Source organism: Colias croceus, chromosome 13, assembly GCF_905220415.1.
Source record: "Colias croceus chromosome 13, ilColCroc2.1".
Taxonomy (NCBI): domain Eukaryota; kingdom Metazoa; phylum Arthropoda; class Insecta; order Lepidoptera; family Pieridae; genus Colias; species Colias croceus.
Window position 1 is genome coordinate 9,789,372 of NC_059549.1, and position 16,940 is coordinate 9,806,311.

General features: G+C 34.5%; 1 protein-coding gene across 1 annotated transcript; it reads right to left on the reverse strand.

Moving 5' to 3' along the window:
- Window positions 1-165: 165 nt before the first annotated feature.
- On the reverse strand, window positions 166-9,401 carry LOC123696889 (pre-mRNA-splicing factor Slu7). Its single transcript, XM_045643271.1, has 12 exons — window positions 9,094-9,401; window positions 8,523-8,677; window positions 8,325-8,417; window positions 7,846-8,035; window positions 6,952-7,034; window positions 6,537-6,682; window positions 5,517-5,700; window positions 3,179-3,324; window positions 1,737-1,842; window positions 1,047-1,128; window positions 641-819; window positions 166-371 (listed from the first exon to the last, which is right to left on the reverse strand). The coding sequence occupies exons 1-12, from the start codon at window positions 9,257-9,259 to the stop codon at window positions 198-200; spliced, it is 1,704 nt and encodes a 567-aa protein (XP_045499227.1). The 5' UTR covers window positions 9,260-9,401; the 3' UTR covers window positions 166-197.
- Between the last annotated feature and the right edge of the window lie 7,539 nt (window positions 9,402-16,940).

Below are 16,940 nucleotides of genomic sequence, written 5' to 3' on the forward strand. Positions count from 1 at the left end.
TTATTCAAAAATTCAGTATCGGCCAACGGAGAGGAGTAATTTTATAAAAACCATTGACAATGCTTGAGAAATTTAATCATCTTTAGTTCTGATTGAAATAAAATAAGACTTTTGATGTCGTCACGTCTTTTAACACTACTTCAAAATAAAACAAACACATATGTATTGTCTAATTATTAATCTTTATTCACATTGAATCACATGAACTGACTCATAGGGTCTTCCTCCCGCCTTCGCTTCATCATGTAGGCCTCCATTTCTTCACTAGTCGGTTCCTTGACTTCCACCATACTGTTGTATGGCCGTTTCCTTTCATCTTGTGCTAGGAGGTGTTCCGCGCGCTTTTGTTGCCTTTCTTCTTTTTCTAACGCCTGTTCGAAAAAAAAGGATTAAATAATATTGATTGTTTATTCATTGAATAAGGTTGAATATATGTAACTTATTATCTTTTTTTCATTGAGTTGAAAGAAAAAATACATAAAAATTAAGTGAAGTGTAAAATTTTGCTCACTTAGACATAAATATATATAATTATTAAATAAAAAATGTATAATATATAACCTGCTTCTTTTGTAGAAATAAAATACACATTACAAGTACATTCTTATAAACATATCTAAATATATGAAAAAACAATTACCTTTTTCAATTTATCCTCTTCCTTCTTCTTCTCTTTCTTACTCTTCTTCTTCTTTGCCTTTTTCTTGTTCTTTTTCTTCTTGCTTGTCTTCTCTGTTTTCGTCCGCGTGTCCACTTCGGACTCTGACGACGAACTCTCTGACGATTCTGACGATGATTTCTCTGTTTTTGTTGTTACTACTGTAAATAAAAATATTTATTTAATGCATTTTCTAATGGAGTATCGCATAAACACATGAATTTATTTAATTTTGTAAAAAATAGAAACATAAACAACCAGAGAAAAGCTTTTTTCTATAACTCGCATACACCTTCATCACTAAAATATTATTACAAGCAAAAAAAAAAATATCTGTATAGATTATACGACATAATAATACAGGTAATATAATTTATTAAGACAGTACCTTTCTTTTCTGCTGTACTCGTGGAAGGTTCTGGAACGTCCATTACAACAGATTTCCCGGCTTCACCTACGCAGTATGACATCTGTGAACAATATAATATCGTAATTTGAAAACCATATACTTAAAAGTTAACAAAATAAACGTACGTTTTTTTTTAAATTTCACGTTCGTTAATCACGTGAGGCTCAAAAGGGGGGGAGGGGGTCCATCAAAAAATCACGAAATATCACCAGGGGGAGGGGGGGTAAAGTAATATATCACGTGATTTTATTTTTAGTCAAACGCGTACAACTTTTTCGCATTTCTTTCATTATTTTTATGTCATTCAAAAACAAACTGTAATCTTTCTGTCTACCTCTGAACGTTTATTATAGTAGCCTTTAATTTTCTATAATAAAATTAGATGATACTTATACCAGCATTTTTTTATAAATAAAAAATAGATTCTTTGCAGGTACGAAAAAATACACGTGATATAGGGGGGGGATGGGTAGTCTTAAACCTCACCACGTATCACCAAAGGGGAGGGGGATCAAAAATGCCAAAAAAACATCACATGATTAATGTACGGCCCCTTATATTTTAAAGACGACAAAAATTGAACAGTTAAAAATCATTAGATAATAATATATTATGTACTAGTTTAGGCAACACTAAGTTTCTAATAATTTCTAGTATAGCAACACTTACCTTTATAAAGGAATGGCAACACTTGTATCCCCACTGGCCGTCCTTCCAGTACGAGCCCCAGACTGTCGTGTGGTTGTTTATGAGAACATCTTCTTCATATTTACTCCTGAAATAACAAAGATATATTTTTTTAAATTTAGTATCTTAATTTATTTATTGAACTATGGTCTATGTTACTCACATAATCGTAAGCGATTTTTGGATAGATCGTTTTGTAGGCTGACTTGTTAAGTTTTTTTTTTATCTTTTTTATTAAGCGATTTTTGTCGTAAAGGACGATGACAATCCCATTGTACCTTGTACAATTGAATTTAAACTTGATTAGCATTACACTCTGATGCAGCTAGAATGCTATGATGAACAAACATTCATAGAATTTATGTTAAATTTTGTCAGCAAGGACTTGTTAAGTTGAATAAAAAATTTAACATGGCAACAGTCCACCACAATACAATGTTAAGCCTGTGTCAAGTAACAAAACTGTGAAGGTTTACTTTAACCTTGAGGAAACACAGTTGGTGTTTCCTTAAAGTTTTAAAGTGTTTCAGTATCTCAGTGAAGTCAAATTAATATTAACGTTGGAGCTAGAACTTTTTATTTAGACTGACCGGTTAGCTTGGTTGGTAGTGGCCATTCCTTTCAAGCCAGAGGTCGTGGGTTCGATTCCCACCCGGGGCAAATATTTGTGTAATGAACATAGATGTTTGCTCTGTGTCTGGGTGTTGATTATCTATATAAGTATTTATTTAAAAATTATATATGTATGTTTATCAGCCATAAGGTTTCCATAACACAAGTGAAAGCTTAGTATGGGACAGATCGTACCGTGTGAAAAAATTGTTCCGAAATATTTATTGTTATTGAACTATGGTCTATATTACTCACTTAATAGTGAGCGATTTTTGGTGTATGTAGATCGTTTTGTAGACTGACTTGTTAAGTTGAATAAGAAAGTAACAGTAAATCACAACACAACATTTAGCCTGTTTCAACTCCTAGTATATCTAATGAAAAATGTATTTAAGTTATTTGCATGCTGTTGAATAACGGCTAAACATGCTGAAATAATGTATCTTATTATCAACACCTATGTGTACCATGTTTACTTGCAAATAAAAGATTTATTATTATTATAATTATTATTCAAATAACGAAACAGTGAAGGTTTACTTTAACTTTAAGGAAACGTCTACTTTATTAAGTGTTTAGTGAGTGTGTTTTGTATCTCAGTGAAGTTAAATTAATATTAACGTTAGGGTCAACTTATTATTGCCTGAGAAACTAGAACGCGTCGCGGGCTCGAGTTTCTCAGGCGACAATAAGTTTTATAGTAATGACAATAAAGTAAAAATTCATATGACACGGAAACTGCGCTCCGCTTCGCTGCCCTTCGCCGCTCTTTCGGTGTGAGTTGACCCTTAGTAAGATTTTTGTGTATTTACTTGAGCCAGGACTTCTCAGCGGCGGCCAGGAGCGTGCCGTCCCTATTGTAGGTGGTGAACACTTCGCTCTGCGCCAGCAGCAGCGCTCTGTCGGGCGCCGCCAGGTGCTCCGCCCCACCGTACTTGTCCAGCACTGATTGTTTCACCTGCATAACGGTATTTTGTCATTGAGATATACATATGGAGACGACACCGCCTACATCACTTATGTTCCGCTCACCATAAAAATATGTCTATGTCGTGGTCATATCGTAGATTTGATCATTTCATGATATGAGTGCCCATTTCACGAAATGGTCGCATATCGTGAAATGGCCAATTTAGTTTGGCCACATCATGATGTGGTTTGGGCAGATCAATGATAAGAAATCGTTTCACGATATGGCCAATTAACGCACGGTTTTTTCATGAAATGACCAAAATTATTTGATCATATCGTAAAATAGTTACATTAATCGTTGGTAGAGGCGCTGCAAGCTCTGTGTTTATGTGATAAGATGGCGGCCGCTGGCGAAAATTAAATTATTCGCAGTTAAAAACTTCATAATTCGTTTAATAACAATATTATGAAGAAAGTCATAGCAAAGAATTTACGACAAAGAGGTACGATTACTATGGAAAATGTGGATATCTTATATGTATTTAAGAAAAAATGCGACTTAAATAAAATAATTTAAGAAACTACTACTATATTATTATAATTGTTTGTTTTTTAAAAAGCGATCCGCTTCTGGCACTCGCCGGCCGCTGCCGCGGCACTAACTTAAATGACATTAAACAAGTTTTTAGAATATAGTTATTCTGAATTTTTTTAATATTTTATGGACTCTTTATATTTTATACGATCTGGCCAAATGTGGATGACCAAATCGTGAAACGTTGACGATTTAACGATCTGATCAAACTATGTTGGCCATTTCACGATATGCGACCATTTCGTGAAATGGCCACTCATATCATGAAATGATCAAATCTACGATATGACCACGACATCTATACCATATTTCATGAAAATTTGTTCAGTAGTTTAGGCGTGATTGAGTAACAGACAGACAGAGTTAGTTTCGCATTTATCCATACTATAATAATATTATAAATGCGAAAGTAACTCTGTCTGTCTGTTACTCAATCACGTCTAAACTGCTGAACCAATTTTCATGAAATTTGGTATGGAGATATTTTGATACCCGAGAAAGGACATAGGCTACTTTTTATCCCCGGGAAAATGACGCAATCCCGAAAATCCCACGGGAACGGGAACTATGCGGGTTTTTCTTTGACTGCGCGAGCGAAGCCGCGGGCGGAAACCTGGATTGCAACAGAGGAGCAAAAACGCAAAACAACATTTGCACTCATACAAGAGGACGCTTTATACATAATTAGATTTCCACCAGCGGCTTCGCCCGCGTTTTGAAAGGAAACCCCGCATAGTTGCCATTCCCGTGGGATTTCCGGGATAAAACCTATCCTGTGTTAATCCAAGTAACTCTCTATATGTGTGCTAAATTTCATTGTAATCCAGTAGTTTATGCGTGAAAACCATACATACATACAAACCTTTTCTCTTTATAATATTAGTATAGATGTTACAGGAAATGTATGTAATCCGTCATTGTATACAATTCCTAGGAAATGTATACAATTCCTTAAATCGTACGGAAATGTGTGAAATAAATTATTTTATACACATTTCCTAGGAAATCTATACATTTCCTAAACAGCTATCGGAAATGTAAAACATTTAAGATATTGATATGTCGCAGGCAAAGGTTGGACTAAAGCAAAGGGGGCGCAGGACTTATTATTGTTTTATCGTAAAGATTACGCTTATATAAGCATGTTTTATAGGAACAACTTTTCTCTAAAATCAAAAATAGCCGAGATATTCGCCCTCAAAGTTAGGTTAGGTTTAGGTTAGGTTAGCCGTTAGGTTAGGTTAGGTTAGGTTTGTTAAAAAAAAAACTACACAGAAATAGGAGCCCCGCGAAGCGGGGCTCCGTCGACGAAGATCGAACGATCGAAGATAATAATATAAACATAATATTATTACAATTTTACGGTATGACTGTTACCCGATTGTATCAATAAGAGCTATAATAAAAAAAAATAACAACGTGTTTTATTACAGAAAGCATTTACTTTACACATTTCCTAATACGATATAGGAATTGTATACAATTCCTAGGAAGATTATACATTTCCTAGGATATGCATGCATTAAATAGTTTTTTAAACAATATTTTATACATTTCCTAAATGGTATCGGAATTGTATACATTTCCTAGGAATTGTATACAATTCCTTGATTTCATACATTTCCGGTAACATAGATACACACCTGCGTCTTGAACTGCTGTTTCTTCTCGTGGTAGTCCTGCTGCAGCAGCTGTAACTTCGTGGGTTCAGCTAACAGATGTACATCCAGTCCCTTAGCTTGTGCCTCCCAAGCGAACACTTGTGCTTGTGCGTGTGATGCTGTATCACCGCTGAGACGGACGAAGTTTTCACCTGCGTAGTCACTCCTGGAAAAAGTTTTACGTTGTTAAGAAGAAGTTCTATAAAAAAAATTTTTTTTTGTAAAAAAAAGGAGGAAATATTTTTGTTTTGTGATAAAAACAGGAAATAAATGTAAAGTACAATAGTTTTTTTTTTAATATTATATAGGTATGTGATAATAAGTAACTCTTAATCTAAAATAAATGTAGAAATAACAACTAAACAACACACTTTAAAGATTTGGTTCATACAAAAATTCATGTGATGAATCTAATATGAGCGTGTTAAGAACTTTAGTTTTCTACTAGTTTACCGCCCGCGGCTTCGTCCGCTTTGTCTAAAACCTAATAAATTGTATACTAAAACCTTCCTCTTGAATCACTCTATCTATTAAAAAAAACCGCATCAAAATCCGTTGCGTAGTTTTAAAGATTTAAGTATAGAAAGGAACATAGGGACAGAGAAAGCGACTTTGTTTTATACTATGTAGTGATAAATGCAATAGTGCTATAGTTTTTTTATATTATATAGGTATTTCAAAATAAGTAACTCTTTATCTAAAATAAATATAGAAAGAGAGACTAATAAACATGCTTAGATGAAATTATTGCATTGTCACTGATCCTAGATAAGTGTAAAAATTTTGAATTAAATCTGTCAAGTATAAAGGAGTTGGTTCATACAAAAATACAGGTGATGAATCTAAAATGAGCGTGTTAAGAACTTTAGTTTTCTATTAACATCTTATTTGTGAAAGAGTTTAACAAAGTGTATTGATTCTTTGACAAATAACCGTAACATCAAAAAAATTGTTATAAAATTATCTTCATCAATACAACTTCTAATCACATCTAATACTTACTCCGCAGCCTCTGGATGTGGATTATCTCTCATGGAACGCGTCTTAGGATCGTAGTATGCGGAATTGAGGTCCAAATTGCGCAAGTACTTCGCTGTGTCTTCACGAATGCGGAGATTTCGGACTGTGATACGCTGTTTTGAATCCACCTGTGAATAACAATTTATTGTTTTTAAAGAGTATAATTAAATAAAGGTCTATAATAAATAAAAAAATACATAATATTTCGTTTTTTCACGAAGTGTTTTATATTTTTTTAACCTAAAAAATATTTTTATCAGATTTTATCAAGATGAAAATTGGTTAATAAATTTATAATGAGTTATTCGGAATTTATTTTCTATTTAGAAAACAGCGCCTGATTAAGAAAGGAAGGCACAAATCACAATATCCATTGGAAAGTAATAAAAATACAAACCTTAGTACCAGGCATGTCAACTTCATCTACATATTTGTCTTCATCTTCACCTTCATTGTCATCATCCTCCATTGCTGTTGGATCTGAAAAATAATACCATTTTTACATTTTGTTCAAACAATCAAAATTGTGCCTATCCTAGTTATTAAGACTTTGCAAATGATAATATTATAGATTAATTTCATACTGATTTTCCAAGGCATTTTTCATAAACACAATAATAACATTGTAGATGCTTTGACTACCTTCATTCTTTCAGATTTACCCATTTTACAATCCACAACAATATAATCGCTTAGAAATAAGTCAACTCTGTTACACAACACAATATTTTCCTTCCAATTTATTGTTATTTCAATCTCATAAAAACATCTACAGTGCAACCTTAATATAACGTACCTCAATATAACAATTTCCTCGATTTAACAAATTTTTCGTAATCCCCTTGAATTGTCCATAAGAGTCAATGTAAAATATCCCTTTACATTACGAACATTTTTTGCGAACAACCTCTTTATAACGAATTTTTACTACCAAGAAAAAGTATAAATACCTCTAATTACCGAATTTCGTCAACCCAAAACCTTTATATAAAGTTCCAACCAATGTTGTGATTCTTAATTTCATAGTATGTGATTCATGTCGCGACAGGTTTCGACATGCTTTTGTTCGTAAAACAATCATTTTTGTTTAATGGAAAGTAATGTAAACACTGCTGCTCGTTTCTAATGTTGAGGTAAATAAAACTATTTTTTTACCTCTTTATAACGAATTTTAGACCAACCTAACCTCAACATAACGAACCTCAGTTCAACGAATTGCTTGATATAACGAATATTTATTTGTTCCCTTCCGATTTGTTATATCGAGGTTGCACTGTATTACATATCCTACCTTCTTCCAACTTCTTGGCTCTCATCTCCCGTTTAGCCTCCTCCACCTTTTGATATTCCTCTATAATAGCTTTATGCTCGGATGGATCGTAGCCATTCCATCTGTCCCTTTTGCCGTCATAACTTAAGTTTAGGTTGGGCTGGTTGAATTCATCTGGCGCGATACCTGCGTTTGTGAATTTTGCTCCAATCTATAAAATATAACAATGGTTTAATGATATTATTATGTAAGTATATTTAAATTGGAAATTGAAAGAATAAACATATAACTCATGTCACAGAGGTTGTAACCAATGTTTAGAAACATTTTAGGGTTCCGTAGACAAAGAACCCTTATAAGATAGTTCAGTCCGTCTGTCACAGCACAATATCTTCTTTGTTTATTGTAAGATTCTTCAAATTTTGTATATAAGTATTTAAGTTGTTGCTTTTTATTAAAAATCAATAACTAAATTACCAAAATAACAGTCAATATCTTACCTTTCTAGGCCTCTCAAGACAATCTTTTTTCTTATGTGTCATTGCTCCACAGTTCTCACATGCACCCTTCCTATATTTGGTAGAAACTGAGGTCTGTAAAAAAGATATACTTGTTTTGAATTATAGTTTTGCAAATAAATATAATTCTAATTTTATTTTATCACATATCAAACCGTAATTTACATTTAAAACACTCACAGTATCAACACCCTTATTATAGAATGTGTCGAGTTTGGTAAACTGTCCTTCCCTGTCTTCCTGTGGACGCTGATGTTTGAGAGTCGGCCCAGACGTCCCATAGTACCAGGGGGCAGATGATATGTACTGCGGTATGTGCGGATTTATGTCCTTTCCTGGAGTGAGACGAAATTTCGTTGATATAAAAGGGGTAAAACTCAACATTAAAAGTTGTTGTTCAGGTTGTGGTTTTAGAAATTTTATTATTAAAATAATTGATTTCTTGATTTGGTCAATATAATAACCTTATTTGTATAAAAGTAACTTATTAGTTTAACTGCAGGCTGCATTGATCAATGAGTCATTGAATTATGAACTTGTGTTTCAGATGACATAACATAGTTCTTATTGTGTACTAATAAATAAAATAGTGTTAAATATACTTAAGTTTCGATGTAACAGAGAAACTGAGCTTTAAATGTTAATGCATTGTTAATACATATCGTAGGAAAATATATGTATTTACAATGCAACTGTAGGCTTTTGTATTGACTATAATGTTGTTTACACAAGTAATTTAACTAAAAATTACCTGTTTCATCGACAGCAGCAGGTGCTGTACCCGCTTTTCGAGCTTCCTCCAATTCTTTGGCCTTACGCCAGTCCTCCCTGGATTTCTTTTTAGGTTCATCATCTTCACCTAATTCATCTTTATTGCGCAGTATCTGAGACACTGCTACTTTTGCAGTGGTTGTCATTGTTGGTTTTTGTTAATTGATTCTTATTATATACAATTCATATCATAAATAGGACTTAATAATGATTAATTTTAAAAGAAATGTAAATATACTCCGATTTAATCGCAGGCCGTAAACACTAAACGTCATTCGTCAATCAATCACAACAATATGGCAACCGACATATGTCAAATTGACAGTAACCATAGACATTGCACAGAGTCGATATACTTTGTTCGAGAAAATTGCCAGATTTAATATTTATCGGCGAAAGGTGTAGAATGTGAATCTATTTTCAAGCTGTGGGCGTTGCGTTGGGTAATCGAGCAAAGAAACACCTCAAACTCAATCATTTCTTTATTTACCACCGATTCGGAAAGCAGTATCTACAGAGAAGAACCGGCAAGAAACTCCATAGTTGCTCTTTTTAATCATGTCAGTTTTACAATACAGTCATTTCTAATACAATCACTTGATATTACAATTATGACCACTAATCAAATAAATATCACAAATAAGTTATAGTAAGCTCGTAATAGATGTGCACTCGGCCACGGTCGGCGAACGAATGACCCGAGTCGTGCGGGCGCGCTGCTTTTTATCGGTTCGCCGTTCGTTATTTTTTAAAGCTTCGACGGTGGCGCCGTCACGGCCATTCTGACATACGCTCGTCCTCGAGCGACTTCTGAGCACCTGGGAACAAGACAATTAAAACAATGTGCTGGTCCGGCAAGCCCTTCAGCAACCGTGCTAGTCCGGAAATCTCTCCAGATTTCCCTCTAGCGTGCCAGTCCGGAAATCTCTCCAGATTTCCCTCTAGCGTGCTAGTCCGGAAATCTCTCCAGATTTCCCTCTAGCGTGCCAGTCCGGAAATCTCTTTAGCTTACTGCGCTAGACCAGATTTCCCTATAGCGTGCTAGACCGGATCTGCAATCCCTATAGCCGAGTTATTGGACCGGACTCCCTTCAATAACTCGCTCTCTTTTTTTTTTTTGCACCATTCTTTTTGCTCTCCTTTTTTTGCATCATTCTTTTTGCATCATATTTTTTGCATCATTCTTTTTGCATCATTCTTTTTGCATCATTTTTTTGCATCATTTTTTTTTGCATCATTTTTTTGCATAATTTTTTTTGCAAAATTTTTTTTCATAATTTTTTTAAGGATTAACTATTTTTTTTTTCTTCTTTTCTTTCTTTTTTTTACACAACAATATTAAATCCAAACTCACGACTCTCTCCACTCTCTCCACTCCTCGGCCATACTGACAATCGTACGTCCTCGTACGTCCCTTCTTGTTTTACAACACTACGGTATTTCATCCCGGTATTAGACAACTATACCGCTCGGTCATACTGACCCTACAGAACACCAACAACATCCACATAACAAAATGAAGGCTCAACTACAGTGGACTGCAACCCAGATAGCACGCACAATTCCTTACAGGGTTTCCACACTGCCCTGATCCTACTGACCGGTCAGAACACACATGTACTATCCTGGACCTCATGCCAGATAGCATATCACTTTCTTCTAATAAACGACATTACCGTAGTAATATTGGAATATTACGTAAATGTGTGTTGTGTGGACACAACACACATTTACTTCGTACAGCGTACGAGTAAACAGATGTCAGTATGCTATTGGTCAACTATGAAAACTGAAAACAGAGTGTTGCCGCAGCAAATAAGTAAAACGGTACGCGACCGTATCCTCAACGTTTGCGCTGCGTCATCGTGGCATCGCGTCATCGACCCGTACCATTGGCCGCTTGATGATGCTACGTTGTTCCATATGCTACGCAACTTCTGCGCCGTACTGTTAACTGCCTCGTTTCTAAACGCTGTGTCGTAAAACGCTCTCTGTAATTTAGCTAATTAAAATCAATCTGACTAAACCTGTCGTTAATTATGACCATTGACTATAGCGCAAAAATTACAATATCTTAAAAAGTTTAAAACGTAAATTCGTAACTTAACTGCAAAAAACACAAAATTTCGACTAACTCAAAAAGTGGCAAAAGCTTGTTCTCAAACTTAATGATTTACTTGAATTTAATGTAATCATGTGGTTAAAATGTCTTAACGGTATGTTAACTTTTGAAAACTCAACTTAAAACAATTGATAAGTGTAGGCTTAAACTCATCTGTGAATCTCATATCGAACGGTAAAAGGGCTGAGCTAAATTTTAGTTTCAACGTAATAAGAATGTACTGCTCAACAACTACTGTACAACTACCTAATTGATGTATTCAGTTGATGTCAAACTGCAGCTAGTCACAAAAACTATTATCAAGGAATTACATTAAATGCACGCAATGTAAATCGATTATACTATCGAATACTCCACGTTTAGGATTTGCGTTCTTATATTTTGAAGCTACAAAATAACCTTCAGAAAACCTGGATGGATTTTTTTTCTTTTCTCTATTCAATTAAACAGACATTATATTCTGACGACAGTATGTAAACTGTAAATGCGCCATTAACCTTTCGTAATATTTAACGGACCCTAACGTTGAAAACTCTTATTTTAAAGCAATCAAATTACATACTAAAACCGTAGTATATTATTATTAGTCTGTGCTAAAACCAAATCTAGACCCGTACTCCAATCATAAAATCTTACGCCAGATGTTTATTTGAACACACTAATTATCTGTGACATTGTATTATGAACTGCCTAAATAGAGACAATTCTCCGAGTAAAAATTCAAAACTAAATGCCTCGATTTACCGATCAAACTAAATCTGCCACATTTCATAAAACTGCATATTGTAAAAACTGTATACTGTGAATTGTTCACGACTTAATATTTTTTTTTATAAAGAAATGACCTCAAATATCACCCTACGAAAAGTTTATTAAACCTCTAAGCACTAGTTAACGCATTGCTTTTCGTTTTTAATCGAATGGCAATAAGGCTGTCTTTGTGTAGCAATTAATTGCTATTTGTCAAGGGTATAGTCTAAATAAAAACTAACGCAGGTAGTTCAAGAAATGAATGCGGGTAGTCAAGAAACTAACGCGGGTAGTTAAGAAACTAATTTAAAAGTAATTCGCATACTGTTTTTTGTTCCGATACACGGACAAGTGAATGTTTATTGTTTACGTTAGATTGAAGTATCTGGATGCAGTGTACAAATTATTGCGCTTTCTTTCTTTAGTGTTAGCTCACAAACTAACCAACATTAAAACAAGTCGTTATTTAATTCATCTTGAAGACAGTGCTTACGCCGCGAAGTGTTTTTTTTTAAATATATACCTACTCAAGTAAATGTGTCCCTGAATAAGTGAAATACAAGTCACACGACCTAGGTACTGATAATAATTTATCACTACGTAACTAAGATGGGCTAAATGTAATGGAATAAGATTTAACCAACTATAAAACCGTAAAGCAATATCGCACGACCTAATAATAACATCACTGCGTGAATAAGTCGAGTTAAATAAAATAAGATTTAACTATACACTGGTCTTGTAGGTTACAACTTTTAACAAAAATCTGTACGGCCTGTAAATCAGCGCTGTTTTTATGCAGCATTTAGCCGAGGCTGTGACGATTTTTCCTCAATTAATTTTAAGATAAATTTTGTAATTAATGTTTTTGGCAATAAATTTCTTTTTCTTTCAAATAAGTTACTACATTTTAAAAACCTTCCTTTCTTTATCTAATTGCACACTCAAAGTGAAATGTTATCCACTGACCGATTTCTTACAAGAGAACATCAGAAACATAGTAATAAAAATAGTACGACTGACCAGATTCACCAGCACTTAGCCTCATACATGTGCCGAGTGGCAGCTGCCAACGCGTCGTTTCGTTACACCATAACCTTCCTCTGCCATGAACCACACGGCTTGTAGGCGCACCGCCCGCGCCACTGCTACTGCGATAACGCTGCGATGCCAGACTTGTGAAGTCATGATGAAGCGCTTCTCTCGATGATACGGGGTCCGACGCGGTGGTGCGAGCGGCAGTGGCATCCGCGCAGCGCGAGGCGAAGTTACCACCCTGCCCGCACATAACGAGCTCTCCCTTTGTCACCGGCTGCTCAGTGACACGTATGCTCGTAGATCTGTAGGATGCCTCTTCCCGTTGAAACTGGATCGAAGTGCCACGTGGTTGCGGCATTTTGTCTTTTAATCAGCGCACGCATTAATTGTATCCAGGTTATCGCCACGTGTTTTCTCATTTGCTCGATTTCATCCCACTTCTGATATCGGCGAAAGGTGTAGAATGTGAATCTATTTTCAAGCTGTGGGCGTTGCGTTGGGTAATCGAGCAAAGAAACACCTCAAACTCAATCATTTCTTTATTTACCACCGATTCGGAAAGCAGTATCTACAGAGAAGAACCGGCAAGAAACTCCATAGTTGCTCTTTTTAATCATGTCAGTTTTACAATACAGTCATTTCTAATACAATCACTTGATATTACAATTATGACCACTAATCAAATAAATATCACAAATAAGTTATAGTAAGCTCGTAATAGATGTGCACTCGGCCACGGTCGGCGAACGAATGACCCGAGTCGTGCGGGCGCGCTGCTTTTTATCGGTTCGCCGTTCGTTATTTTTTAAAGCTTCGACGGTGGCGCCGTCATATTTATAAATAAAATTATAGGCATAATAATTTGAAAATTAATTCGTTTTCATGTTTTAAATTAAACCTAACCTTTTTTACTAATAAATACAATATTTTTTAGCAATTGGCATTGTTTTATTTGATGGGGAAAAAGTCAAGTGATAAATAATAGAGCGCCTGGGGGTTTTCACCTCGGATTAGAGTTATAGTGAATGAATTATTATGATCGATGTGGGATATTGTTTTTTAAACTATAAATTGGTTCCAAGAAGCTTATATCCTCTAATACACTGGAGATTGCACTATGACCATTAACTTGAAACAAGAAACTATGACATTCAATGACGTCAGTCATGTTATTTGTCTCTTTCTGTTGAGTGACCACGCTGGTTTGTAAATTCAGGATTTTTCAAAATAGAAAAAACTAAAAATCATGGCTATAAATAATAACGACATATATTTTTAACAGTATTTATATTATAATATTATGGTCATACTTTATAGGTAGGTACATACAATTTTAATTGGAATAGAATGATAGTTATAAATAACTTTTGGCTACAAAGCTTGGATATGAACCGATATATAGCATTAATATCCTTTGTAAATAGAGGAAAGTTGTGTTTTGCATCAGATGCTGTTTACCAAATTGTTAGCTACTCAGATCTTCTTTTTAAACGCGTTGCTTCGACGGGTCAATTTCAAGCCAGAATCATCAAAGAAAAACTGTTTATAGCAGCCTTGCACAAATTTCAGCTAACTTTACAAAGTTTATTTTTCAAAAGGTATTTTTTTCTGGGTCGTAATCCTCAGTAACCTTGATGGGCACATATATTTCTTTTTATTTTACTTTTTGGAAAGCTGAAATACGTAAAACAAAAAAATATGAGGTAAGTTAAAAAAGTATAAATTTCAATGTAAAAACGAACAATCTTATAACTACATGTGAGTGCAATAGCGATGTCATGTGTTGTTTCATTACTAGTAACAATCTTTAAAATGGTGTTCTAAATTTTCATCATAATATTGTTATTACAATATATTCTCTTCGCTATCCATAAAAACTCGTCATCATGGTTACCTTACTTGTTAAATCTGTTTATTGAAAACTTGTTGAAAAATGATAAAGTATTAGGGAAATAACAAATTTAACATGACTGCTTACTAAAATGATGCTAAATTAGACAATTTTTGCCATTGAAATGATTCTAAACAGGTAAATGCAGGAGTATTGAGGAATATTGTAAATAACGTAAATATACACTTGCCTGTGAAATTCTATGCCAGAATTTGGTGTCCAAACACTTCTGCAATTTTGCACAATACAATGCATTCTTTATATTCGGAAAATATTCATTAAATAAGCAACAATATTAACTTAAATATTCGAAGCGACGCAATTTTTTTGACACACATGCCATATTGACAAAGTGAGAGTTGCTACAATTTTATTATGGTGACTACCCATAATCAGGGAGTATCGCTTTTTAATAATTGGTTCAGATACTTAGTTTATTTAGCATAAATAATAATTGTCTCATCCAACAATGCTTCTGAATGACGTTGTTGGCAATTTATCAACAAACTCATGTACAAAAACTAACCTTTTGCACAGAATATTACAGCATACATAGTAGTCTTGGGAAAACTTCGTATTAACAGTGGCAATACCAAGTTAGGTGTGAAAGTGATAAAAAACATGAACTGGGCAATATTTTCTTGTTACACGTCAATGTTCATACCGAAATCTCCAGTGTATTAGATATAAGCTTCTTGATTGGTTCATAAAGCAAAAAATCTGAATTTGTCAATATCCATTGATGGGTTCCCGATTCAAGAAGTGGAAGAGGCTCGTAATTTGGGAGTGATCTTTGACAGTAATCTCAAATTCGAAAGCCATATTCTTGAAATTGTTAAAGGTTGCTTTTATCGTCTAAAAGTGATGTATAAGTTGCGTCCCTTTATTAATACGGATCTCCGACTTATGTTGTGCGAGTCCCTTGTCCTCTCTAGACTCAATTACTGCATTAACGTATTCGGGTCTTGTCTACTGGAACGGTCACGGAGGCTTTTGCAAAGAGTTCAGAACGCCTGTGCCAGATTCTGCTTTAACATTCCTGCCAGGTCCCACATAACACCTTTTCTGAACTCTTCAAAGATGCTCAACATGAGAAATAGGCACAAGTTTTTCATAGCATGCTTCTTGTTTGATCTTCTCAAAACTAAACGCCCATTGTATCTGTTTGAGAAGCTAGTCTGGCGTAAGGACACAAGCCGGAATCCTATAAGACCTAATGTTGATGTGCTCTCAGTGCCGAAGCATTGTAGCATGGCTTTTCGTGGTTGCTTTAAATACTGTGCCACAAAATGTTGGAATAATATACCGCCGCCTCTGCGTCAAGTTCGTTCCAAAATTACTTTTAAACAACAGTTAAAACGTCTACTTTTGGCAGAACAGTAGAGTAACAGCATAGTATTTAAAGCACCAATAAACTAAACTAATAAACTGATCAACTTATTATTTAAATTCATTTTTATTTATCTATTTATTTATTATCTATTATTTTGTATTATTTATCTGTTTATTATCTATATTATTATGTTATTATAATATTATTATTATTATATTTATCTGTTTACTATCTATATTATGATTATTATATAGCAGTGGAAAGTCGAAAGCACACCCTCAAATCGGTCTTGACAGAATACCAGCGCTGTAGTCGCAGCAAGCTGCGACTATGGCAGAAAGCATTGCAGAAAGCTGAGTCAAGACCCTTTTCTGGAAATGCAGTGCACACACACTACGGTATTCTCAGCGAACATGATGTCTAATTTTATGTCTAATTTTATGTATCGTACTTTCTTTCTTGTTCTATTTTGTGTTTTCTTCTTGTGTGTGTACCTTTTTCTAGGAATAAATGTTTTTTCTTTCTTTTCTTTCTTCTTTCTTTCTTTCAAAATTGCGCAATGTACCCAATTTTTTTTGTGCACTCCATTGTTTCATTGTTTAAACAAATTATTGTGAAAAATTCATAATTGACCATAGAGGGTGTCCCAAGGAGTAGTGATATACTGAAGCTGGGAGCTGTGGCTGGGAGATA

Excerpts from the sequence above, each read along its gene's own strand:
- LOC123696889 (XM_045643271.1), bottom strand. The coding sequence starts at position 9,259 with ATGACAACCACTGCAAAAGTAGCAGTGTCTCAGATACTGCGCAATAAA. Across the intron at positions 8,418-8,522 it reads ATAATAAGGGTGTTGATACT|ACCTCAGTTTCTACCAAATA; the intron begins GTGAGTGTTTTA and ends TCTTTTTTACAG. Across the intron at positions 3,325-5,516 it reads AACAGCAGTTCAAGACGCAG|GTGAAACAATCAGTGCTGGA; the intron begins GTGTGTATCTAT and ends ACCGTTATGCAG.